This window comes from Tamandua tetradactyla, chromosome 2, assembly GCF_023851605.1.
Source record: "Tamandua tetradactyla isolate mTamTet1 chromosome 2, mTamTet1.pri, whole genome shotgun sequence".
In the NCBI taxonomy this organism is placed as follows: domain Eukaryota; kingdom Metazoa; phylum Chordata; class Mammalia; order Pilosa; family Myrmecophagidae; genus Tamandua; species Tamandua tetradactyla.
Genome location: NC_135328.1, coordinates 215,536,143 through 215,561,280, shown reverse-complemented (window position 1 = coordinate 215,561,280; position 25,138 = coordinate 215,536,143). Strand labels below are relative to the sequence as shown.

The 25,138-nt window shown below is 36.6% G+C and overlaps 2 protein-coding genes across 9 annotated transcripts in view; one reads left to right on the top strand and one right to left on the bottom strand.

Annotated features, from left to right (window-relative positions):
* Positions 1 to 2,492: 2,492 nt before the first annotated feature.
* LZIC (leucine zipper and CTNNBIP1 domain containing) lies at positions 2,493 to 24,960 on the bottom strand. Of its 7 annotated transcripts, XR_013171295.1 has the most exons (9): positions 24,880 to 24,960; positions 24,190 to 24,331; positions 21,508 to 21,616; positions 16,547 to 16,682; positions 16,118 to 16,216; positions 14,978 to 15,073; positions 14,724 to 14,805; positions 3,223 to 3,367; positions 2,493 to 3,137 (listed from the first exon to the last, which is right to left on the bottom strand). XR_013171295.1 is itself a non-coding variant. In XM_077151377.1 (8 exons), exons 3-8 carry the CDS (start codon positions 21,606 to 21,608, stop codon positions 14,045 to 14,047), a joined length of 543 nt encoding a protein of 180 aa, XP_077007492.1. In that variant the 5' UTR covers positions 21,609 to 21,616; positions 24,190 to 24,331; positions 24,880 to 24,960; the 3' UTR covers positions 2,493 to 14,044. The 7 variants fall into 7 exon arrangements, 6 of the variants coding, with proteins under 6 accessions (XP_077007492.1, XP_077007490.1, XP_077007491.1 ...); XM_077151377.1 differs by having other exon boundaries at positions 2,493 to 14,073; XM_077151375.1 differs by having other exon boundaries at positions 2,493 to 13,846.
* NMNAT1 (nicotinamide nucleotide adenylyltransferase 1) overlaps positions 24,350 to 25,138 on the top strand; it is a 35,180-nt gene continuing 34,391 nt past the window's right edge. The window contains exon 1 of one of the 2 annotated variants that reach the window (XM_077151370.1): positions 24,350 to 24,542. In XM_077151370.1, the coding sequence (XP_077007485.1) occupies positions 24,488 to 24,542 (55 nt within the window). In that variant the 5' untranslated portion in view covers positions 24,350 to 24,487. Of the gene's footprint in view, positions 24,543 to 24,889; positions 25,042 to 25,138 lie in introns of those variants that run through there. The other variant, XM_077151372.1, reaches the window with a different exon arrangement.

Genomic DNA, 25,138 nt, shown 5'->3' with positions numbered 1-25,138 from the left:
TTTCGTCCCGAAACAACCTGCTTTAACTTTTCACTAGGGTATAAAATCAGTATAATAGTGTCAGTTTAGAATTATTGAAATCATTTATAAACAGCTTAGGATCTGTTCTAGTTTGCCAGCTGCCGGAATGCAACACACCAGAGACAGACTGGCTTTCAATAAAAGGGGATTTATTTAGTTAATATATAGTTCTTCAGAGGAAAGGCAGCTAACTTTCAACTGAGGTTCTTTCTTACATGGGAAGGCACAAGGTGATCTCTGCTGGCCTTCTCTCCAGGCCTCTGGGTTCCAACAACTTTCCCCAGGGTGATTCCTTTCTGCATCTCCAAAGGCCTGGGCTGAGCTGCAAGTGCTGAGATGAGGTATGCTGAGCTGCTTGGGCTGTGCTATGTTGAGCTCTCTCATTTAAACACCAGCCAATTCAATCAAACATCATTCATTGCAGCAGGCACGCCTCCTAGCCGACTGCAGATGTAATCAACAGATGAGGTTCACATGCTATTGCTCATGTCCTTAGCAATAGAACGAGGCACCTTCACCTGGTCAAGATGACACCTGAACCTAACTACCACAGGATCCTTGAGCCCAATTTTCTCACTAAGTCTACAGATAAAGTATGTGTATGATTTCTAGATGGCCAGAAGAACTTGCTGTATCAATGCAATGATGTTATAATATTTTTCAAAATCAAATTAACCCCATTTTCACTTACTTCTATGTAAACCTGATTCTCTAGTTTACAAGCTGCTAGAATGTAATATACCAGAACTGAAACAGCTTTTTAAAAAGGAGAATTTAATAAGTTACAAGTTTACAGTTCTAACTCTACAAAAATGTCCAAACTAAGGCATTCAGTAAAAGATATGTTAATTCAAGGACAGCCAATGTGTCAGGAACACTTTTGCCAGCTGGGTAGTCATGTGGCTGCCATTTGCTGGTGCTTTACTCCTGGGCTCCATGCCTTTAGCCTCTGTTCCTGTGGGGTTTCCACACTTTGCTTCTCCAGGGGTGGCTTTCATCTCTTGGCTTCCCGTGGCGCTCTCCAGTTCTGGCTTGCTTAACATCTCATGGCAACATCTGCTGAACTCCAAGCATCTCCAAACATCCAAGTGTCTGTTCTCCAAGTATCAGCATCTGTGCCAGCTATCCTACGAAGTTTCTTTTGGTTCTTTCATTTTTGACTCTCTCCAAAATGTCTCCTCTTTTAAAGGACTCCAGTAAACTAATCAAGACCCACCTGAAATGGGTGGAGTCACATCTCCATCTAATCATAGGTCACACCCATAATTGCATGCACCACATCTCAGTGGAGATAATCTAATCAAAAGTTTCCACCTACAATATTGAATCGGGATTAAAAGAAACAGTTGACTCCACAAGACTGAATCAGGATTAAAGCAGGGCTTTTCTGGGGTAAATAATACTTTCAAACCAGCACACCTGAGATGAATTTCTTTCTGTCAGGGCTAGCTCCACCTTGCCCAGGAATGCTCATTCTTCTGCCACTTGCTCCACAGCTACCAATTCTACAATGGTTTCCAAATGGAAAGAAAAGGAAGGTGTAACCCTCCCCCTCCCTGCGTGGGACATGACTGCCAGGGGTGTGGACCTTCCTGGCAACATGGGACAGAGATCCTGGAATGAGCTGAGATTCAGCATCAAGAGATTGAGAAAAACCCTAGAATGAGCTGAGAATTAACATCAAGGGATTGAGAGAACCTTCCTGACCAAAAGGGGGAACAGTGAAATAAGACTCAGTGTCAATGGCTGAGAGATTCCAAACAGAGTCGAGAGTTTATCCTGGAGGTTATTCTTACGCATTAAGTAGATATCACCTTGTTGTTCAAGATGTAGTGGAGAGGCTGGAGGGGACTGCCTGAAAATGTAAAGCTGTGTTCCAGTAGCCATGTTTCTTGATGATGATTGAACAATGATACAGCTCTCACAATGAGACTCTGTGAATGTGAAAACCTTGTGTCTGATACTCCTTTTATCTACCATATCAATAGACGAGTAGAACATACGGAATAAAAAATAATAGGGGGAACAAATGTTAAAATAAATTTAGTTTGAAATGCTAGTGATAAATGAAAGCGAGGAGTAAGGGGTATGGTACATATAATCTTTTTGTTTCTGTTATCGTTTTATTCCTTTTTCTGTTGTCTTTTTATTTCTTTTTCTAAATCGATGCAAATGTTCTAAGAAATGATGAATATGCAACTATGTGATGATATTAAGAATTACTGATTATATATGTAGAATGGAATGATATGTTAATATTTTTGTTTGTTTGTTGTTAATTTTAATAAAAAAAAAGGAAGGTGTAAATGGTACTCAATTTATGATGAATCTACTATGGGTCTGGCACAGGGCTATGCGCTCTCATTAATTTTTTTTTTTTTTTGTATGGGCAGGCACCAGGAATCGAACCTGGGTCTCCAGCATGGCAGGCAAGAATTCTGCCTGCTCATACACCATGACTCGCACTCTCATTAATTTCTTTTTTTTTTTTTTTACATGGGTAGGCACTGGGAATCGAACCCAGGTTTCCAGCATGGCAGGTGAGAACTCTGCCACTGAGTCACTGTGGCCCACCCCCCTCATTAATTTTTATACATAAAGTAATATTTAAGGGGATAAGAAAATCTCTGCCTTTCCCCAAAGTTCTAATTTATTGTCTCATAGTCTTGGGCTCAGCTTTAAGTTAGAATCATCTTTTACTTCCATTCCTGCAGTTAGGACTATATTCACACCAATAATATTGGGTCTTTAATAAAAAACTAGTCTTGCTGGGTACATCAGTATTTTTGCTGAGGTGTGAAGCTGAGGGGGGAGCTCATGTAACTTGGGGGCAGTGTTCAGGAGTGAAAGTGAAACTATTTTTAGCTGAATTCAATTGGAAGCAATTCACTTAAATAATCCAATGCCTTTAGCAATATCTTAGATCAGCTTTAATGAGTAGTTAGACTCAAATAGCTACAGGCTCCAGGGGGTAGACCAAACCAATTGAGGTCCTCTTCTGGGAGATAAAAAGGCACTTATGTAGCTTGCACCATGAAGTAGTATGTCAGCTTCTTCCAGGCCCTTAGCTCAGTGCTCAGCATGGGAGTATTTCTGCTCATCTTACTAATTGGTGGCTAAGTACGGAGAGAACAGAAAGAGGCCCTTATTTCACTAATAAGCAGAAAAGCTTTCTTAGTAAAGAGAAGAAGACAGGCTTACAGAGATGAGGAGGCAGGGTGTCCTCAAGCAAGCATACAGGTGACACTTGTGACTTTTTAAGACAACTTTGTGCAGGCAATTTCCATTTAATTTCTTTTCAGAGTAGGAGACGTATAGAAGCAGTATGCTAAAGGTGTTGCAGTGTCTGGGAAAAATAAAGGGACCAGTTTTAATTTGCCTTCCATTTCTGCTGCTAATGACACCCCACCGAGACAGACTATAATATTAAAACACAAATCCCCACAAACCCTGTAACATTCTTTTAGTTAGGATGTCTTAAGCTACTACAAGATCTCTTTAGTGAAACTCATGTCATTAAAAGGAAATATAACAGAAAAAGTAATTTACCTCACTTCACAGAAAAGACAGGAGAAATAGAATTGTAGGCCCTTCCCCACATTAAATTCTCCATTTAATTTTAATTTCCCTTTCCATTACTTCCAATATCTCCACTATGAGCAGTTCCTTCTTAAGATACACATTTAAAGATTTAAAAAGTTTTATTTTAATGAAAGCATTAATGGAGCATTATTTAATTTTTATACAATCCTATTCTGTAATTTAACAATTTATTCATTAACCACTCTTCACATATTATTACATGAATAAGGGGAAGGCCACTTGTCAAAGTGGAACACAAATTAGGAATAAAAGAGTGGTAGAATTAGGACTGGAAATGGAGTATTCTAATTTTCTCTCCATTTAATGAGATATGCACTTTCCAAAGTTGATTAATGATCAAGTTGTGTAGATCAGGATTATTCCTAAGGGTAATAATTTCTTTACAATAATAAGTATATTGCAATATGCAGAAATAAATATTTCTAAAGACCTCACTATGATAAAGTCCAGATATTTTTTTTTTGTTAGGTCTATTTAAAACTTAATTTTTTCACTATAAAGTAAAACTCTTACGATGATACAGCTGGATATCTAAATCTGTATTATATATATAAACACTTAAACACTCAAAAAGGTAACATCCAACATCCATTTTAGAAAACTGAAAGACAAAAAAAGAGCCAAAGAAAATGTCTGGCATGCATCAGTGCTCACTAAATGCATGATGAAAGAATAAACTACATCACAATTAGAGAAGGCAGATATAACTTTCCCCACCACAGTGATTATTATAGCATTTTCCCAAAACTTCCATTTTCTTTTCTCCAATTTCACGATCTAATCCCAACCAGGAAGAAACACACACTTTGGAAATTTTCAAACCAAAGGGCCAGCATATACAATTTGTCCAGTGCTTTGCCTTGTAACAAAGTTAAATTGATACTATTAACCTCCCACTCTGGCCAAGAAGAACCCTGTATGTCACAAGTGCCTTGTGAGGAGCAGAGATGTCACTGGTCAGTCAGACTTCCAACAGAGACCCTGTACTTGAGTGAATGAACACACACTAATATTTCCTATATTTTTTCCACTCTCAGAAATTAAGGGCAGAGTCCCCATTTTTCTCTTTCTGAGTTAATAAGTAGATTAGGTGTGTCTATATGTATCCCTTTATATAGAGTGTTGGTCATGGAATCTGCTTGCAGAGGAACAAATTACTCACATTTTTGAAAGTATGAAAAGAAATGCTGCAAAGCTTGTGGCTAAGGGACTGAGATTTTGTCATATTTGCTCCAAAAGTACAAATGCGGTTTTTCTGAGTAAAACAAAGGGAATATTTTGTTCCTATAAAACTAAATATTTAAATATATACATTAAAAGCTTTATAAACCAAATTCTAAATACAATTTACACGTAGGATAAACAACGTAAAATTCGAGATGCTAATGAAGTTATGAAGTTTGTTTGTTTTTAAGATGGAGTAGTAAAACCACGAAATTTTCTAGGATCATGGCCAAAACGACAGAGCGAAGCAGTTATAATCTAAGTCAAGTCAAATATTTGCTTTTACCTAAATTACCTGTCTCTCTGATTATCATTGAGGGTAACTGCCTCAGTTTTCAACTTGGCCTGAGATATGCACTTCTATTAGTACTGGAGTTTATGAGTACTGGAGGTATAATGAGAGGCCTAAAGGAACACATTTCAGTTTCCTCATATGAGCCAACCCCCCCCCCCTCCAAAAATCCATTATACCACAATCTTCTTATAGGAAAGATTAGCTCTCATGTAATGTGACAATCAAGCAATGACACTGACCTGCTAAGGCTTTTCAGAGTAAATACACATAATTAAGGTAATTAAAGCTCTTAAACCATGTATTGAAATTATGACTGTAACACAGCCTCATCAGAAGCTTTTTGTAGAAAGGCTTCAAAAGTTCATCATATTAGTGGCCAGAAGTTCAGGCAGAAGATCTATGGCTAATGCATAAACTTAGAAATAACCCTTGCCAGCATTATCTTCCTCTTCTTTAACTCAAAAGAACATCCGTGATGGCTGCTATTAAACAAACAGGAAACTACAAATGTTGGAAAGGATGTAGAGAAACTGGTACAGTTGCTCACTGCTGTTGGAAATGTACAATGGTACAGTCGCTGGGGAAGAGTTTGGGGTTCCTCAGAAAACTAAATATTGAGTTACCCTATGACCTGTCAATACCAATACTTAGGATTGGAAATGGAGTATTCTAACTTTCTCTCCATTTAATGAGATATGCACTTTTCAAAGTTGATTAAAGATGAAGTAAAAAATTAGAGATGAAAAAGATTATTCAGATCAAGTTGTGTAGATCAGGATTATTCCCAAGGGTAATAATTTCTTTACAATAATAAGTATATTGCAATATGCAGAAATAAATGTTTCTTCTAAAGACCTCACTATGATAGAGTCCAGATATCTTTTTTTTGTTAGGTCTATTTAAAACTTAATTTTTTCACTATAAAGTAAAACTCTTACGATGATACAGCTGGATATCTAAATCTGTATTATATATATAAACACTTAAACACTCAAAAAGGTAACATCCAACATCCATTTTAGAAAACTTTCAGACAAAAAAAGGAGCCAAAGAAAATGTCTGGCATGTATCAGTGCTTGGTATATACTCAGGAGAGCTGAAAGCAGTGACATGAAAAGACATGATGTTCACAGTTTTTCTTTTCACAATTGTAAAAGATGGAAACAATCCAAGTGCCCATCAACAGACGAGCAGAAAAACAATATGTGGTATATATATATACACAATGGAATATTATACAGCAGTAAGACAAAATGAGGTCCTGAAGCATATGACAACATGGATGAACTTTGAGGACGTAAGGCTAAGTGAAATAAGCCAGACATAAAAGGAAAGAAACTGTATGATTTTGCTAATATAACCCTGGTAAAGGTAAACTCAGAGGCTTATAATGTAGAACATAGGAGAATTAGAGTTACACAGAAGCAAGAGATGGGTGATTGGTTACCTAATAAAGTTGAACTTAAATATATGGGAATGGATAGAAGTGATAGTAGCTAATTAGTGGGCTTAAAAGTAACATTGCCTGTGACTGTGTGATTGTGAAAACTTGTGTCTGATGCTCCTTTTATCTACCTTGTCAACAGACGAGTAGAACATATGGAATAAAAATAAATAATAGGGGGAATAAATGTTAAAATAAATTTAGTTTGAAATGCTAGTGATCAATGACAGGGAGGGGTAAGGGGTATGTATTTATAAATTTTTTTTCTGTTTTCGCTTTATTTCTTTTTCTGAACAGATGCAAATGTTTCAAGAAATGATCATGATGATGAATATGCAACTATGTGATGATATTGTGAATTACTGATTATATATATATAGGATGGAATGATCAAAATAGGAATGTTTGCGTTTGGTGTTTTTTGGTATTTAAAAAAATAAAATAAAATAAATTAAAATTAAAAAATAAAGTAATTGCCATATTGAAGGTGTAATTGATTGAAAAGGGATGTATAGTACCATATATCCCACCAATGAACAATACAAATATAAACAAGTTCTTGCATGAATTACTTCAAAGGTAGGAATCTTGTACAAAGAATCAATAATAGAGGGCTATGGGGGGAAAATACTATTGTATGCCTATAGTTAACTGGAAGATATCAACAGTACCACTGCAATACTAGGTGTTGGGGGGGGGGGATAAGGGCCAAGAGTTAGGGGGAGGTTGAGATTTGCTATTTGGTGAGTGTGTGTTTATCTGTTATTTTATTCTTGGTCCTAATGAAAATTGTCTAAAATTGAGAGTTTATGATTGTACAACTACGTAAGAATAACAAAAGACATGGATTGTCTATTTTGGACACCCAATGGATGGAGGTGACTGAAGGTAACATTGACTGAGAAGCAGGAAACAGCGAACTGTGCTATATACATTTGATGAAATGTTGTGTAGCTAAAGAAAGATTCAAGTCATAAGGCATGCAACGAAGTGAATGAATCTTGGGGATGTTATGTTGTGCAAAATAAGCCAGAAATAAAAGAACAAATATTGTATGGTCTTTTTTAGAAAATACTTGTAAGAAAATTGGGGCCTAGATTGAAGCTTTCATAGCAGTCACATTTAGTCCAGAGTTGTCAGTGTATTTCTAGATTCTGAGATGCTGTGCTGTATGTGTGTAACCCAGTATTTCCCTAGAACTTTGGGTACCTCTGCGACACCTTAGTCTCAGAATTAGAGTTCTGCAGCTCTGAAAGTCAGCATTGCTACATACCATAACTGACAAAGAAACTGAAAAAGAAATCAGGCTTTAGTCAGAGATAAGAATGAAGCTGATCTGATTGGGACTAATCTAAATCAGAACATAGAGCAAAGGATGTTGTCATCTGTATTAAAGAGTTTCACCTACTGTATGAGACCAAAGGCAGAAAGGTTTTTGTCAAAACCTAAATTTTCTGTAATACACAATCTAAATCAGCCAGTCTGCATAGCTCATTTAAGCAACCCAAACACATGGAGCCCAGAATGTGCACAAGGGCTTGTAAATCTGTATAGTCTAATATACTACCTGGATACATCCCAGGATATGTTGGGGAGATAATTAAAACGTATTGGCAAAGTCCCTTCAGGGACTAGAGAAAAAAATATGGAACTATTAAACTTTCCCATCTAGAAACCCCCTGACATTCTCTCAAACATTAGGGACTCTCCAGTTAATAGGCCAAGCGCTTGATCTTGAGGACTGCTTTTATGAAACCTACTTCTGTAGCAAAGAAACTAAGTCTAACTGATATGCCTAAGAGTTACTTCCAGAGGACCTCTTTTATTGCTCAGCTGTGGCCTCTCCCTCTCTAAGCCCAAATCTCCAAGTCAAATCATTAGCCTCCACACTGCGTGGGACATGACATCCAGGGGTGTAAGTCTCTCTGGCAGGACAGGACTCCTAGGGATGACCTGGCCCTGGCACGGTGGAATGGACTATAACTGTATGACCAAAAACGGGAAAAGAAATGTAACAAAATAAGGTATCAGTTCAAATAGCATTAAGAGGCTATTCTGGAGGCTACTCTTGTGCAAGCTTCAACTAGATATTGCTACTTGCCATAGTCTGCCATATCCCAACCAAACATCATTCCTGTTAACCCTAAAGAACACCTAGGGCTCTATCTGAGATACTATAGAAGTTTCATACACTAAGTTTACTTTCCTGAAACCTATAACCTCCTGATAGTTTCTAGGCCAGATAAGTCCTGAAACCCAGAGGCCAGCCTCTCCAAGAACATCAGCTAATTCTATTTCCCTATCCGATATTGTCAACACCTCTTTTCAAAATGAAACAGTTAGAATGGGCATAGCGCTAGTATCCCTAAAGACTGGGAGAAGCATCAAAGGAGAAGGAAGAGTTTTAACAGAGAAGATAGGACTTAACAAATGTTGAGTATGACTGCTGAATTATTATACTGATATTTATTGTTAGTCTCCAGTGTCTTGGAGAGCTAGAAGGAAAAACTTGAAATTGTGGAGCTGTAACACATACCAAACTCTGAAATCTGTTCTATAACTACTTGTTAAAATGTACTTTGAAATTTAAGAAAAAAAGGACATCTGTGGCTCTCTTAGACCTTTATAGAAAATAATTTTTCGCTTGTAACACATACCAAACTTTGAAATCTGTTCTATAACTACTTATTAAAATGTAATTTGAAATTTATTGTTTTGTATATATATTTCACAATAAAAAATGTTAAAGAAAAAAAGGACATCTGTGGCTCTCTTAGACCTTTATAGAAAATAATTTTTCGCTTGTCTGGTTACTTTTAATTGTAGTCAAATGTCTAAGTCTTTAATGAATTTAGTCTTCTCAGAGGAAAACAATCAAGCATTAGGAAGCTTCAAAATGACAGTCTCAAACCTCTCAATTTTCTGGCCCTCTGGAACAGCATCAACTCTTTATTGTGAACTCTTGAGTACACTGCTGAACCCCTGTGTTTGAGGGAGGCCCTTTCAATACTATAATCCTTTTGCTTTGATATTAGTGTGAGCAGGGACAAGGATTTCAAAAATAAAGTGAGACAGAATGTCAAAAAGCCATGTTTTAGGAGAATATCTAGAAGATCTGTATTTTTCACTTTGCTTTTCACAAGGTGATGAAAAGATTAAATACTCATTTCTCCAGTTTCTAAAATCTTTTCCATTCCAGGGCCAGACAGACTGGAAGCAATTATTTACAGCTTGTTCATGGGGATTTGTGGGTATGCTGACAGTTTTAATTTACATATTAATGCTGGAAAACATTTTGAGAGGCAAAGAAGAGCATTCTTTGGTCTCAGTAATGAATAGAATGAGAAAAAAATGGAGAGGAAGGTGGTTGAAAGACTCTAAGCAAAATGGTTTAAGTTTTATTTTTTCTGAAAGAATTTCAAAATACTTATTCACTATAACAAGATACTGTTTCAATGGTGGAGTTGAACACTGTTATTTTGTAAAAATGACCATTCCTGAATGTGGTTAAAGGGGGACATTTTAGGTTGTATGCAGATTACTAAAATAAAAATTAAAAAAAAAAAGATGACCATTCCTTGGCTGAACATCTTCAATAAAAGGTCTAACAATTAAGATTGACAAAGTATCTGTCCCAACTCCAACTCTTTCCTGGGAACAACTCCTTATTTTATTGCTCAGTTTCTTCCTTTACCACCCACCTACAATACTTACCTTACCAAGTCACAGTGTAGGAAAACCAAAAACAATTAAACAAAAGAATTGTTTAAAATTATTAGATTTCATTAAATTTGGCCAATTTGGACATTGCCTGATGGAATTTATGTCTGTATCAGCCCCGTTTCTTTGAAAAAATGCAGGAATTCTTTTCACTAAAATATTAGCCTGACCCAAGAATCTAAAAAAATTAGTTTGTGTTATTATAGCCTGCAACCTCCCAATAGATTAAATGTAGTAAAATATGAACAGGAAACATAGTTTGCAAGTCATTTAATAACTACAGTTGCACAGAATTAACTCATTTTTCAAATTATTTTTCTCAATGAAATATCAAATTTGTGAAACAAAATATATGACACTTCAAAGTTGTTAAATGGTGTATTAGCTACAATACAAAACTTTCTTTCTCAATTAAGGAAGAGAGAGGAATGGACAATAATACTATGAGGTAGGTCCTAATAACCCCATAATAGGGAAATGAGGCTCAAAAAAATTAAGTAACCTACCCAAAGTCACACAGCCATGATTAACAGTATCTTGCTAGGCATTGTAAACTTGGCTATTTTCAAAGGAAGATAACTTTAAATTGAATACTAATCAATACTCACAAAATGAATACATCAATATGATTAACAAAAAAAATTTCACTGATGTTGCTCTTAATGAAAGTTTAAGGGAAATCGAGATTAATGACTCTAGATACGTATAGACCTCTTTCAAACATAAAATATTTCTAATTTTCCTGGTCTGCTACTGGGGGTTGGGAGTGGGGGAGTTTGCTATGGCTTGAAAAAAATAAATAAACGCAATACACTCCTAGGTATATATCCCAAAGAATTGAAAACACGTATTCAAACAAACATTGTACACAAATGTTCACAGCAGCACAATTACAATAGCCAACTCAAGTGTCCAACAAATGATGAATGGATAAACAAAACTGGTATATCCATACAATGGAATACTACTCAGTCATAAAAAGGAACGAAGTTCTGATACATGCTACAACATGGATGAACCCTGAAAACGTTATGCAAAGTGAAAAAAATCAGACACAAAAGGTCACATATGATTTCATTTATATGCAATATCCAGAATAGTTAAATCCATAGAGACAAAATACAGATTGCAGGGAGAGGAAGCTATGGAGTGACTGCTTAATGGGTTCAGGATATCCTTTGAAGTTGACAAAAACATTTTGGAACTAGATAGAGGTGATGGTTGCACAACATTGTGATGTACAAAATGCCACTGAATTGTACACTTTAAGAGGGTTCATTTTACGTTATGCAAAATTTCACCTTAATTTTTTAAAAAACCATACATATAGCAAAATGATGATTGACCATAAAGCCCTAGTTTAATAAAGGTAATGTGCTTTTTCTTGGTTTTCACAATTTCAATGAGCTAAGTTTTTGAGTGTCATAAACATAAAAAATTACCCACTGGAGGGAAAAACTACCCATTAAAAGTTCCAAATAAGAACAGGGTGGTATATAGGGAAAAAATCCACCTAGTGTAAACTATAGACTATAGTTAACAGTAATATCTTAACATTCTTTCATCAACAGTAACAAATGGTGGGGATCAATGATGGCGGGAGGGATAAGAGCTATGGGATGTTTTAGTTCTCTTTCTCTCTTTTTGGGGTAATGAAATGCTCAAAAATTGATTGTGGTAATGAACGCACAACTATGGGATGATACTCTGAGCCACTGATTGCATACCTTGGATGGATTATATGGGGTGTGAATATATCTCAATAAAATTGCATTAAAAAAGAAAAAAAAGTTTCAAATAAGGCATTAATGTGACTGAGGTCCCCTAACTTGTCCAGTCGGTAGAGCACCTAGTAGAGTTCACATTATACAAGAAGCTTTAAAAATGTTTTTAATTTGTATTAAGTGCAAAGAAAAAGAATACTGAGAAACACATCATAGAATATCAAATGGTTAGATCCAAAGAAGTAGGCAACATACATATGTACATATCTATACATCTGAGCATGGAAATGGACATAAACACTCAGGAGAGAAATTTGCTTTACCTTACAACTTATTTTGTGTTTCTCTAAAAACAGAAGAGTAAATAATAGCTTACAATCACCATCCTGTGGGTTTCGGCAAGAGGTTACACAAAGAAAGGGTATCTAGGTGCCATTTCCTATTGCTTCCCTAGTGAGACAATGCAGGAGGTTAAGTAACTTCAGGAGACCCAACAGGGCCCCCATTGTTCTAGCTCAAAATTCAGAGATATAACAAATCCCATTCATGCAGAGAGCATACAGGCTAGGGAATGGCCCAAACGTGGAGTCAACTTTTTACTGGAACATGGGCATTTTATAAACACTGACTAGCAGAAATAAATGTTTATTATTTTTTTTAACAGCCCAGAATAAAGAAATAAAACCCAATGGGCTTATGGAAAATTGAATTATGTCCCCAACAAAGACACGTGCAAGTCCTCTGGGTATGAACTCACTCGTAAATGGGATCTTCAGGTCCTAACCCCTGTCCTATGGGTGTGGAATCATTTGTGCATAGGATCTTTGAAGATCCTACTAGATGACATCAAATTGAATCAGGGTGGGCCTTAATCTGTATGAAGGGAAACCTTAATAAGTGAGGAAATCTAGACAGAGACAGAGACAACTGAGCAGAAGGAATAGAAGCCACAGGAGGAGACTGTAGGAGGCAGATTGCCTGTGATGAAGGCAGGACTGGTCACCAGCAAGCCACCACCAGAAAGCTACATACTTCAAAGACAGCATGGCCTTCAGATAACTTGATTTTGGACTTCTGGTCTCCAAAACTGTAAGCCAATAAATTCCTGCTGTTTAAGCCAACCAGTTCTCTGGTATTTGTCATAATAGTCCTGGAAAACTAAGACAGTCACTAAATTGGGGGTCAAGACGCTTCAGTCTTAGCTCCTGCAATGCGTCTAATGTGACTCTAAGCAAGTCACTTGCTCCATCTGAACTTCAGACTCCTTGTTTGTAAAACGATAATTATTTCTAAGGTAATTTAGAACTTTAAAATTCTTTGAACACATAAGATGTCAACTGATGTTGCTATAGTATCATTACAAGTAGAAAGAGATAAATAATGAGCAGAAAAGAGCCATTAGTTCACGTCTTCATTCATTCACTATTGGCACTTACAAATACAGCGCCTTAATAAAAACAGGCAGAGAAACTCCATTTTCTTTTCTTTCTCTTAAACAGACAAATCATAATGAATAAGGTCCTGTGAATTCCTCCATTCCAACAAGGCCAGGATCACTCAAACAGGTGGCCCTTCACAAAGTAGAATTATGAAGGGAATAAACAGAAGCCACTAATATGTTTTTTAGGTCATCTTTTGTTAGGTTATTAATGCATTCTAAGACTCTCTTGATTTCTTTGCAATGACTCAAAATCCCCAGAAGAAAAATGCCATTTACTACAAGAATGTGATCAATGTCCCAAGATTCCACACCATGTCATTTTTTTGTTTTTTCAACCTCAAAACTTGCCAAAGCAAGGACTTTGTCTCCAGAGCCTAAGGAGGAAGACATACAATAAACAAAAAGGTTATTTCATATGCATTTATAGGTCCAGGTAAAGAAGGAAGAATCTGTCATACGGATATTGAAATAGAAAACAGAATTAGCTCCAATATCACGGCATTAAACCCTACACCTTCTGGCTCCATTCCAATCTCCTCTCTGTATAAGCAATGTAGCTACATATGGTAACATTAGCTACAAATCCTTCTTCCAACTTGAGCTATAAATTAAAATACATAAAATTTTAGTTTAATTTTTTTTCAAGTGAAAAGAAATATATTCTTGAGATGCAAATCTCACTGAATATAAAGAAAAAACTATGCAGGGGTTGGGAACGACAGAGGCAGGGCATTCTCAGCACCTCAACTGTGGGTGTGTCTGTACCACATGACTCCATCATTTATCAAGGGTACAGTAACATCTGCTACAGAATCTGAGTCATCTGTTGAATTTCTTGAGAGATAAAACCTGGTTGGTCCAGTCTTCCCTTTGGATGAGTTTCTGTTGTGTCAGGTCATTCCATACCTATCAGTTGTAGTTTAATTTTATAATTAAACTTAGTTGAAAAATATTTTTTAAAAAACATTAGGTTGTATTAATTTAATTACTTTTAATTAAAAAGTATTAGCAGGGCAGGCCACAGTGGCTCAGCAGGCAGAGCTTTCACCTGCCATGCTGGAGAACTGGGTTCGTTTCCCAGTGCCTGCCCATGTAAAAAAAAAAAAAGTATTAATAAATAAAATGGATTTATAAAGACAATCATTCTGATTTTACTGCTAACCTCAAGAAAAGGTTCTTATCTCAGCTATGCTGCCCTCCCGTCTGAAGCAGTAATACATGTCCGGCTTTCAGAAATATGAAAAAACTCACCAAGGTCTGTAGAGACTTTCTCAAATTGGCTGAGGATTGCACCTGCATTTGCTGACAAGAAGGCCTCATCATCTGCAGTCAGCTAAAAAAACAAAGCAAACTCTGGTCTGTTGGGTTCAAATGTTACAAGTGGTTCTGGGAACCACAGCTAAGAATGTCTTAAGACCACAAACCAGATCATGGATCAAGAAGTTCTGTATCAAATACTTCATCTTTTTTCTTTATATCTAATATATTAAATAAAATACTGGTACCTTCTCTCCAAGTTTCCTGAGAGCCGTTAGTATCTCCACTTTTTGTTGTGTGTGTAAGTCTCTTTCCAGCTTTCCTACCATCAGATCTCTATCCATCTAGAGTGGATAAATGCAAAGCATACAGAATTTAAGTGAAAAATTTTACATGCATAAAATCCAGCTTTTCAAATCTAATTCTTAAAAACAAAATAAAAATCCTCGAGCTGATTAATATTATGAATCACTGCAAAAAAATTCAAGGTAAACATGAAGATATGCTTAGCACATGATTCTAAAAGTTTTAATACTAATGACAGCCATTATTTTAGTTATAAACTCTACTGAGCAATAAGTAGTTTAATGTTGTCCTTTAGAAAGGAGCTGTCCTCTAAGAAGTCATTTCATTGAACTGAATATGGTCTACAGGCTTGAATGGGACAACTGGTACCAGATCTCCTAGAATTTAAGTTAAATATCTTTATGACCATAAATACGATAGTGTGTACTATGCTTATAAGTGCTTTATATGTATTAATTCATTTAATCCCCATAACAGTCATAATAGGATAGGGCCTATCATTATCACCATTTTACAGATGGGAAACTGAGGTAAAAAGAAGTTGAATAACTTGCCCAAGGTCACTTATCTCAGTAGTAGAGAAGGGATTCAAATCCAACCAGTATGACCCAAATCTATGCTCTTAATGACACTGCTACTGAATTACCTATGGTTGCAAATAACTTTTTACTGCCTCAATTATATTTAAGTCTATAAACAGAATTCCTGAAGTATCAAGTTTATAAAGGTCTATAAAGGTTTACAGAAGTCTCACATGAGATGTCACACAAGCATAAAGCAATGCAGCCAATTAATTCTAAATGGGATTTAAACTTGGAGCTCCAAACGCAAATGGTAAAACCTTTAAAGTAGAGTCCAAGTAGGAGTGTTAGTGAGAGTCCAACATAAACTGACACAAGTTGCTAAAACCACTACGTTGGTTTTCAACCACAACTGCTCAAAGGACAAATTCAACTTGAGACTTGAGGGTTGTGGCTCTAAAATCAAATCAAATTTTCAAACTTTAGAATAGCATGTGGAGCAAACTCGAGGGCTGGGAAAAGAAACACACATTCAGTAAGAACAATTTAAAGAAATTTTACCTCTGCTAACCTTGTCCGAAGTTGACCAGGTTGTTTCTTTGCAAACAATCTGATGACCTCTGGAGTTTTAAAGGCCTGGCTGATAGCTGCCTGAATAGCCTAGAAATACAAGACAAAAACTAGCCAAAATTATCCAATGAACTGCATGTAATAGGGAATTTTCATATAATGAAAATGACTAAGACTATTTATTTACTAAGTTATTGATAGGTATTTGTTCATGAAACACAATTTTAGTTTCCATTTGCTATTTCTGTGCTTATCCAACTGGGGCCAAATATATAAAAATGAAGATCTGGAAACACAGACTGTTTTAGGCATAAGTAGTTACACTGAAAAAAAAAGGTACTTTTTAATCTTAAATATACTTATAAGAAAAAGAAAACATAAACAAAATCTATCACTGATATGATGGTAAAGTACACTTACCAATTGCATTCCACTTAATTCATCTACCAAAGTCATATTTCCAGACATAATTTTCTTCAATGAATCATTAAATTCACTTAGCTGCTCAAGAGTTTCCTTTTTGGTTTCTTCATATTCCTCTGTATCAAGTTCCTCTCTGAAGCACATCGAACATAATAAAGAAAACACAAAGTTCTAAGTGAAAAAAGCAAACTTGGTATTTGGACACTAAAACAACAGATACATATATTTATAAAAAATATCCTGGGGGGGAAGGCTGAAAGGAAATCTCAAAATGCTATTTATGGATCTGTGCAGATAGCTGTAGCAGTAGTTCCTGCAATATGGTTCCTTTAACAAACATTTTTCTTTTATCAAAATGAAGCGTGTTTATGGAAACAGACCACAAATCTATAGTCAACTGATCTTTGATAAGGCCCTCAAACCCAATGACCTGGGAAAAAATAAGCTTTTCAATAAATGGGGATGGGAGAACTAGAAATCAATAGCCAAAAGAATGAGAGGACCTTACCTTACACCTTATATAAAAATTAACTAAAAGTGGATTAAATAGCTAAACGTAAGAATCAGTACCATAAAACACCTAAAAGAAAATATAGGGAAACATCTTCAAGACCTAGTAATAGGAGGTGGCTTCCTAAACTTTATACCCAAAACACAGCAATGAAAGAAAAAATAGATAAATGGGAACTCCTCAAAGTCAATGCTTTTGTGCCATAAAAGACTTCATCAAAAAAGGTGAAGAGGCAGCCATCTCAATGAGAGAAAATATTTGGAAATCACCTACCTGATAAATGTTTGAAATCCTGAATATATAAAGAAATCATACAACTCAACAAAAAAAGAACAAACAATGCAATTATAAAATGAGACAAAGATATGAACAGGCATTTTTACGGAGAGCAAATACAGATGGCTAAAAAGCACATGAAGAGATGCTCCTATTCATTAGCTATAAGGGAAATGCAGATCAAGACTACAATGAGATATTGTGGGAATGTATAATGGTACAGCCACCAGAGAAGACAGTCTGGTGGTTCCTCAGAAAACTAAATACTGAGTTGCCCTATGACCCAGCAATAGCACTACCCAGTGCCATTCAACTTTTAGTGTATACCCAGAAAAGTTGAAATTAGTGACACAAATAGACATTCATATGTACTGTATGCACTAATGTACATAGCAGCATTATTCAGAATTGCCAAAAGATGGAAACAATCCAAGTGCTCATCAATAGATGAGTGGATTAACAAAATGTGATATATACATACGATAGAATATCATGCAGAAGTAAGACAAAATGAGGTCCTGAAGCACATGACAAGATAGATGAACCTTGAGGACATAATGCTGAATGAAATAAGCCAGACACAAAAGGATAGACATTATATGATTTCACTTTTATGACCATGGTAAAAGTAAAATCAGAGGCTTATAATATAGAATATAGGGAGCCAAGAGATACACAGACGCTAGAGATGGGTGAACAGTCAGCTAATGAGACCAACCTTCAACATGAGAGAATAGATAAAAATGAAGGCAGTTCATTAGTGGGTCTATAAGTGATACTGCAATATTGAAGATGAACATGATTGAAAGGGGTTGTATAGAGATATGTATCCCATCAATTAACACTACAAATATAAGTAAGTTCTTGCATGAACTACTTCAAAGGTATGAATCTTGTACAAAGAATCTATAATATCACGGTATAGAGGGGAAACTGCTATTACATGCTATGGGCTACGTTTAATAGGAAGACATTAAAAGTACAATAGCAATAACGGGTAAATTATGGGGGGGACAAGAGTTAAGGGGAGGTTTGGATTTTATATTTGATGAGGGTGTGCTTATTGGTTATTCTTCTCTTGGGAGCAATGAAAAGTGTCTAAAATTGAGAGTATTGCTGGACTGTTGATTTCGGACATTATTATCCATGATGCTCAACAGATGGAGGTGGCTGAAGGATACACTGAGTGTATCTAAGCCCAACTCTGCAAGTGAAATCATTACCCTCCCAACTACATGGGACATGACACCCAGGGGGTGAAAGTCTCCCCAGCAACGTGGGATATGACTCTCAGGGATGAGCTTGGCCCTGGCACTGTGGGATCAACAACGCCATCCTGGCCAAAAGGGGGAAATGAATTGTAAAAATTTAAGGTATTAGTGCTGAGAGAGTTAAGCATTAGTGCTTAAACACAGTTGAGGCTAATCTTATGCAAGCTTCAGCTAAACACTGCTATTTATCATGGTTTGCAAACTCCAACCAAAATCATCCCTGCCAATCCTAAAAAACACCTAGGGCTTTATCTGAGATTCTACAAAGGTTCCACGTACTATGATTACTTTCCAGAAACCTACAACCTCCAATTGGGTTCCTAAGCCAGGTAAGTCCTGAAACCCAGAGGGGCCAGCCTCTACAGAACATCAACTAGTTCTATCCCCCCATTCTGTATTATTGACACCCCTTTCCAACATGAAAAAGTTAGAATGGGCATAGCTCAAATACCTCTAAAGACTGGGAGAGAGATCAAAGGGAAAAGCTGAGTAACAACAAAGAAGATAGGATTCAACAAATGACTATGATTACTGATCATTATATTGATATTTCTCTTAGTCTCTAGTGTCCTGGAGCAGTTAGAAGTAAAAACCTAAAATTGTAGAATTGTAACCCATATCAAACTCTGAAATCTGTTCTACAACTAATTGTTGCAGTGTGCTTTAAAATACATTGTTTGTATACATGTTATTTTTCTAAATAAAAAAAGCTGAATCAGAGCCACAAGAGCCCACACAGCCAGAGACCTTTGGAGATGAAGAAGGAAAACTCCCCCAAGTGAGCTTCAATAAACAAGAAGTCTAGAGAGAAAGCTAGCAGACGTTGCCATGTTCACAATGTGTCTTTTCAGTTGAGAGAGAAACCCTGAACGTCATCGGCCTTCTTGAACCAAGGTATCTTTCCCTGGATGCCGTCAATTGGACATTTCTACAGCCTTGCTTTAATCTGGATATTTTTACGGCCTTAGAACATGTAAGCTTGCAGCTTAATAAATTCCCCTTTTTAAAAGTCATTCTGTTTCTGGTATGTTGCATTCCGGCAGCTTGCAAACCAGACAGACTTTGGTACCGGAGAAGTGGGGTGCTGCTATGGTTTGCAAATACCAAACATATTGGAACATCTTTTTAAATGGATAAGGGGAAGATTCTGGAAGAGTTGTGAGGGGCTTGATAGAGAAGGCCTAGAATACTTTGAAAAGACTGTTGGTAGGAATGTGGACTCTAAAGATACCTCTGCGAGACTTTAGACAGAAATGACAAATGTGCCATTGCAAACTGGAAGGAAGGTGACCCTTGTTTTAAAGTTGTAGAAATTTGATCAAAACAGACTGCTGGCTTTAGATGAAGGCATATTTTAAAAGCCATAAACTTGGATAGTTAGCAGAAGAGATTTCCAAATTAAATGTGGAAAGTGCAGCCTGGTTTGTCTTTGCAGCTTATAGAGAAACACGCCTGGAAAGAGATAAGCTGAGTACTGAACTCTTGGATATAAAGAAACCAGAAATTGATGGTCTGGAAAATTCTGGACATCCAGAAAGGGAGACCTCAGAGAATAGTGTTCCATGTGAGGATTTAACCAAATGTGGGACCAGTCAGCCATTTCAGAAAAAGCCAGGACTAGAGATGGAATTATCCAGGAAGGATTCGTGGAAATGCCTCCTGTTTGATGGGAATGATCCTTACTTACTACAAAGAAAGCCAACAAGAGTGCTGTAGGACCTGTATAAACAGAACCGCTGCCAGTCTGGACTGCAAGATTCAGAGAACTGACAAGTGAAGGTAAAACATCTTCAGAGGCAGAACCGTGAAGGCTGGGTCTGAAGTCAAGAAGCTTGGGCCAAGAGAGCAGACCCAAATACTTAGAGAAGGTGAGTTTGCCCCAAAGGCAGAGGGTGGACAACTTAATAAATTTCCCTTAAAAAATTTTTCTTTGAAAAAAACAAAAAAGTCTATTTAACAAACCACATAATAACTTCCTTTAAGCAGTCTATGAATCAACAGTATAACCTTGGGCAAGATAATCAACATAGCCAACCTGAGTTTCTTTACCTATAAGTTGTGGAGAATGGTAATACCTACCTTGGAGGGTTGTTATGAGCATTAAGTGAGAAACACAAAGTGCTTGCCATATAATAAGTTCTTGATGAATAACCTATCTTGATGAATAGCTCTTATTACCATTACCATTAATGGAAGGAAAACTTTCGTGTACCCTGAAATATAATAGCATGTAGCACTTACACTGTCATCTGAATAAGGGGATATTTTTATTCACTAGTCTAATAAGCTATTTATTCAACATTTACTGCAAATAACAATAGCTACGATTTATTGGGCACCTTCTCTGAGTGAGGCATTTGGTTGGCTGCTTTATTTGTAATATTTAAAACAATTTGCAAGGTTTTTAAAAACCGCAATAAACAGTTTTGATCCTTTGGGTATTTAAGGCTGAAAGCACATGCCAGAAATTTAAGTCATACCTACTCAGTTGATACTGTGCAAAACTGTTTTAAGGGCGGGCCACGGTGGCTCAGCAGGCAAGAATGCTTGTCTGCCATGCCAGAGGACCCAGGTTTGATTCTCGGTGCCTGCCCACAAAAAAAGAAAAAAACTGTTTTAAAATAAGCCAAGTTAGATGTTGTTATTTCCACTTCACACAAGGAAATGGAAACTAAGGAGGGTAAGTATTTTGCACAAGTTCACACACAGTAATTAATTGGGACTTTCATATTCCTGCCTTTATGATGAAAGCTGTAGTAAGTTTACTTCTAAAACAAAGTACAGTGAAGAACAGTCCAGAGGAAACCCAAATCACACATAGGCCTCCACACTTGGAGTTTGTAATCTAGTTGCAAAAAAAAGCTATTTTACAACATAACAAGGTACAATTATACTATTACCTGCATTCCTCCAAATCTTGTAATTGCTGCATTAGTCTATCCAATTGTTCTTCCAAATTCTGCTTTAATTTGCTTGTCTCTGTCTTTCCTCTGGAAGCCATTTTAATTTCTATGTAGAACAATAAACCCATTTATAGTATATCACATTTGGCTACTTGAAGTAATTCAACACACTAGCGCAATTTAAAATAGGTTATATACTCTGTCTCAGCTACAGGTGGGGGAAAGATAGTTTTGCAAAAAATCTCAATTTTGATATAGAAGTTTAAACTCATAGTAACACACCATAAAAATGTATGATAATCTTAATTGACTTGACAAACTATTTGGAGGACTTCGCTATTGGTCTCTCTTACTTTCAATAGACTTGATAGATGAAAATGCATACACATAAAGAAATAGATTGTGTGACTCTGATTTATAAAAAGATTCACTGTAGCAGTCTTTTCTGTTTTTAATAAGTACTAGTCTTTTAAAAATGTTTTATTAAAGTGTAACAGTCATATAGAAACGTACACATAAATTTATAAACAAACCTTCATAAACTGAACATACTGGAGCAACTCCAAGGCTCAGAACATTCTTGATGTTACCTTATCATTCTTACATGCATTTACTTAATGATTTGTGAGAATGAACATCTTTTGATTTGTATTTCTGGAAAGGTGACCATTTTTCTACTGGATTATCTTTCATTGATTTATATACAGGAATATGAAGCCTTTATAATTACATTGTAAATATTATCTCTTGTCTTCTCAGTTTAAGTTTCACTTATGGTGGTTTTTTTTCCCACAAATTATTATTTTTTTAATAATTGCCAAATCTATTGCCCTTCTTTAAGTCTTCCGAGTCTTATGTCTCATGGAGGCAGGCCCTACCTTTCCTAAGATTTGTAAAAATACATTTCTTTGTATTCAAATAGTTTTATAAATTTTTAAACATTTAGCTCTGTAAGCTATTTAGAATTTCTTTTTGCTTATGCTATGAAGGGGACTAACTTTTTTTTTCAAATGGATAGCCAACTGCCAATATAATTTAATTCAGTGCTAATATGCCACCTTCATTGAAACTAAACTCCCAGACTCAAATCTTATTTCATTGATCATTTTCTGGTCCTATTTTTAATTATTATAGCTTTATGGGCATGTATATTAATTGACATAGGCTTGTCTTTTATTTCTTTTTCAGAAATTTTCAGTTTTTCTTGTGCATTTTCTCTTCCAGATGAATTTGAGAATCTGCTTGCCAAGTTCCATTAAAAATCTGATAGAAATTTGACAAGGATTTCATTGAATTTAGACATAATATGGAGAAAATCTGCATCTTTGCAATTTGAAGCTTCCTATCAAGGTTCTCTTTTTTGAGAATAAGTATTGCTTTTATCCACATAGGCTTTGAACATTGGCTATTTCTAGATATTTTGTATTTTTTGCTAATATTGGGGTCAGTGTTTTTTGTTTTCATAAAAATTCAGCCAATTGTTGCTGTAGAAGAAATCTACTGATTTTAGTGTATTGATAGTGAATTCGCTTATCTTAACATTTACAGCATTAAATTTTTCTATTTACAAATATTAACTACAGATTCCTTTCAGGAAACACACATGACATAACATTAGTATAACTACTCATCAAAACCTAAATCCTAGGGAATTTATTAAGGCATTTTATATTCCTACACGTAAAGAAATCAATACCTGATAATATGATACGTGAACTTTGATGAAGAGGCTTCCTGACATTATGTCCAGAACAGAATGCAATCAGTAAAAACCTATTTTTATTACTCTTTTAAAATTGACTTAGATCATCCAAGATTATATAATATGTAAATACAAACAAGCTATACTGTAGAAGTATAATTTTCATAGATGTATTTCATGCCTTATTAGTTTGGCGGGTTTCAAATTTTTATTTGAAATCTGTTGGATTTTCCAGTAAAAGTCAAAGCAAACCCAAGATAAAAATGAAAGTCTTTTCAGGCTTAATGTACTGCAGTTTAACCACATGCAACTACTTATTGTTCTAAAACATGCCATTGTATTTTCATCCCTTCCTTTTGAGCCTCCATTTTTCTACGATTCAGACCCAGACCATGCATTCTTTGAGGTCTAGCTCAAGTGTCACCTTCTCCATAATGCTTTCCTTGATTCACTTCCAATTATTAGATTGTGAGTTATTTGAAAATTGAGATTTTGTCTTTTCTTTTTCCTCCAGCATCTACCACAATGCAGATAAAAAGTACAGAATTAATAATTGGTGAAAGAATAATGGGAATTAATTGCTTCTTTCTCTGCATTCCACATCTTACTCTCATATATTTATTTCTGCTTGAATTATAGACAGATCTCAATGTATCTAGCTGTTTGCCTGTCTTCTCCAGTCTTGAAAATTTTTGAAATACAAAATCTGATTTCTCTCTTAGTCTCCTAAGTATCTAATACAGAATAGGCACTTGATAATCAGATTAATCATATAAAGGCTCAACATATTTTGGGCGGTTAAAGCTATTCTGAATAAAATTCAGCAAAGACATGGGCACTTTAACTTTTAACCTGCAAGATTTATCTCGGAAAGATTAACTCGCTGGCACCACCTGGTATTCAATTAAGATGGTGCAACTTTTACCCAAGCTGCAGGAATGGGTAATTTGAAGTGAAAGGCGCTCTTTCTTGCTCACCTGCTTGTTAGTACTCTGAACACTCCAAGGTGCTGACCAGTCTTAAATAGCATAAACCAACTGTCATGAACTTGAAGTAAACGAAATTGTTCATCAGGATTACAGCAGGCTCAAAGTTCAAACCTCGTAGGGGTGGCGTAGGCTGGGGAAAGGGAAACTATTAACTAGGAGTTTTATTTACCAGATACAAACTTGGCCTAAAGCAGATAATTTCCACTTGAGCAGCCTGCAACTGAAACACACCCTCTCCTCCTTCCCTCCCACAACCTTTCTAAGGTTTTTCCTAGCAAGGCCACGGATGTCATCGAGGAAAACTCCAAGCAGGTGGCGCCTCGACTGTAGCCTTCAAACCCGTAAGTACGGAAAAGGTAAGGGCGGGGCGCACACCTCCCGGCTACTGTCTAGCAGCATCTGGACCAGAACCATCTGGATTGGGTCAGGGAACAGTTCCAGCCACAGCTCCAAATCCCATCTCCATAAGAAAACCTGCGGTTCCCGCACTTACGTCCCGCTGCGGCCGGGCTCAACTAGGCCTCGGGTATGGCCAGCCGTCGCGGTGAAGTCGCCGCCCCCAAAACTCCTTGCTGTTCTCCCTGACTAGAACCCGGACAACCTCCTTAAACGCCAAGGACCCTCTCCTTATCCGCCCGCCTCTCGGTCCCAGATTCGGGAGCCAGGGGCCCCGCCTACCTGAGGATTCGGGTCTGGCGGAGGCGCTCGGGTAGTACACTTCCGGCTCTATGCACTTCCGGTCTCCTCGATCCAATGACGGTGGGGCCGCGGGTGTTCCCCTAGCTGGTGTCCGGGCCGCGAGACGTTTCCGGACGACTCGGGCCGGTCTGTGAGGGCGTGGTAAGCCTCTTCTCCCCGGAGAAACCGGGTTGTTGTGGGAGTCAGTCCTGAATTCTTTTTTTGTCACAGGCACAGGGGAGTCCAAGATAGTGGGGGT

Excerpts from the sequence above, each read along its gene's own strand:
- LZIC (XM_077151374.1), bottom strand. The coding sequence starts at position 21,608 with ATGGCTTCCAGAGGAAAGACAGAGACAAGCAAATTAAAGCAGAATTTG. Across the intron at positions 16,217-16,546 it reads AATTAAGTGGAATGCAATTG|GCTATTCAGGCAGCTATCAG; the intron begins GTAAGTGTACTT and ends TTGTATTTCTAG. Across the intron at positions 14,806-14,977 it reads TCAGGAAACTTGGAGAGAAG|CTGACTGCAGATGATGAGGC; the intron begins GTACCAGTATTT and ends TTGTTTTTTTAG.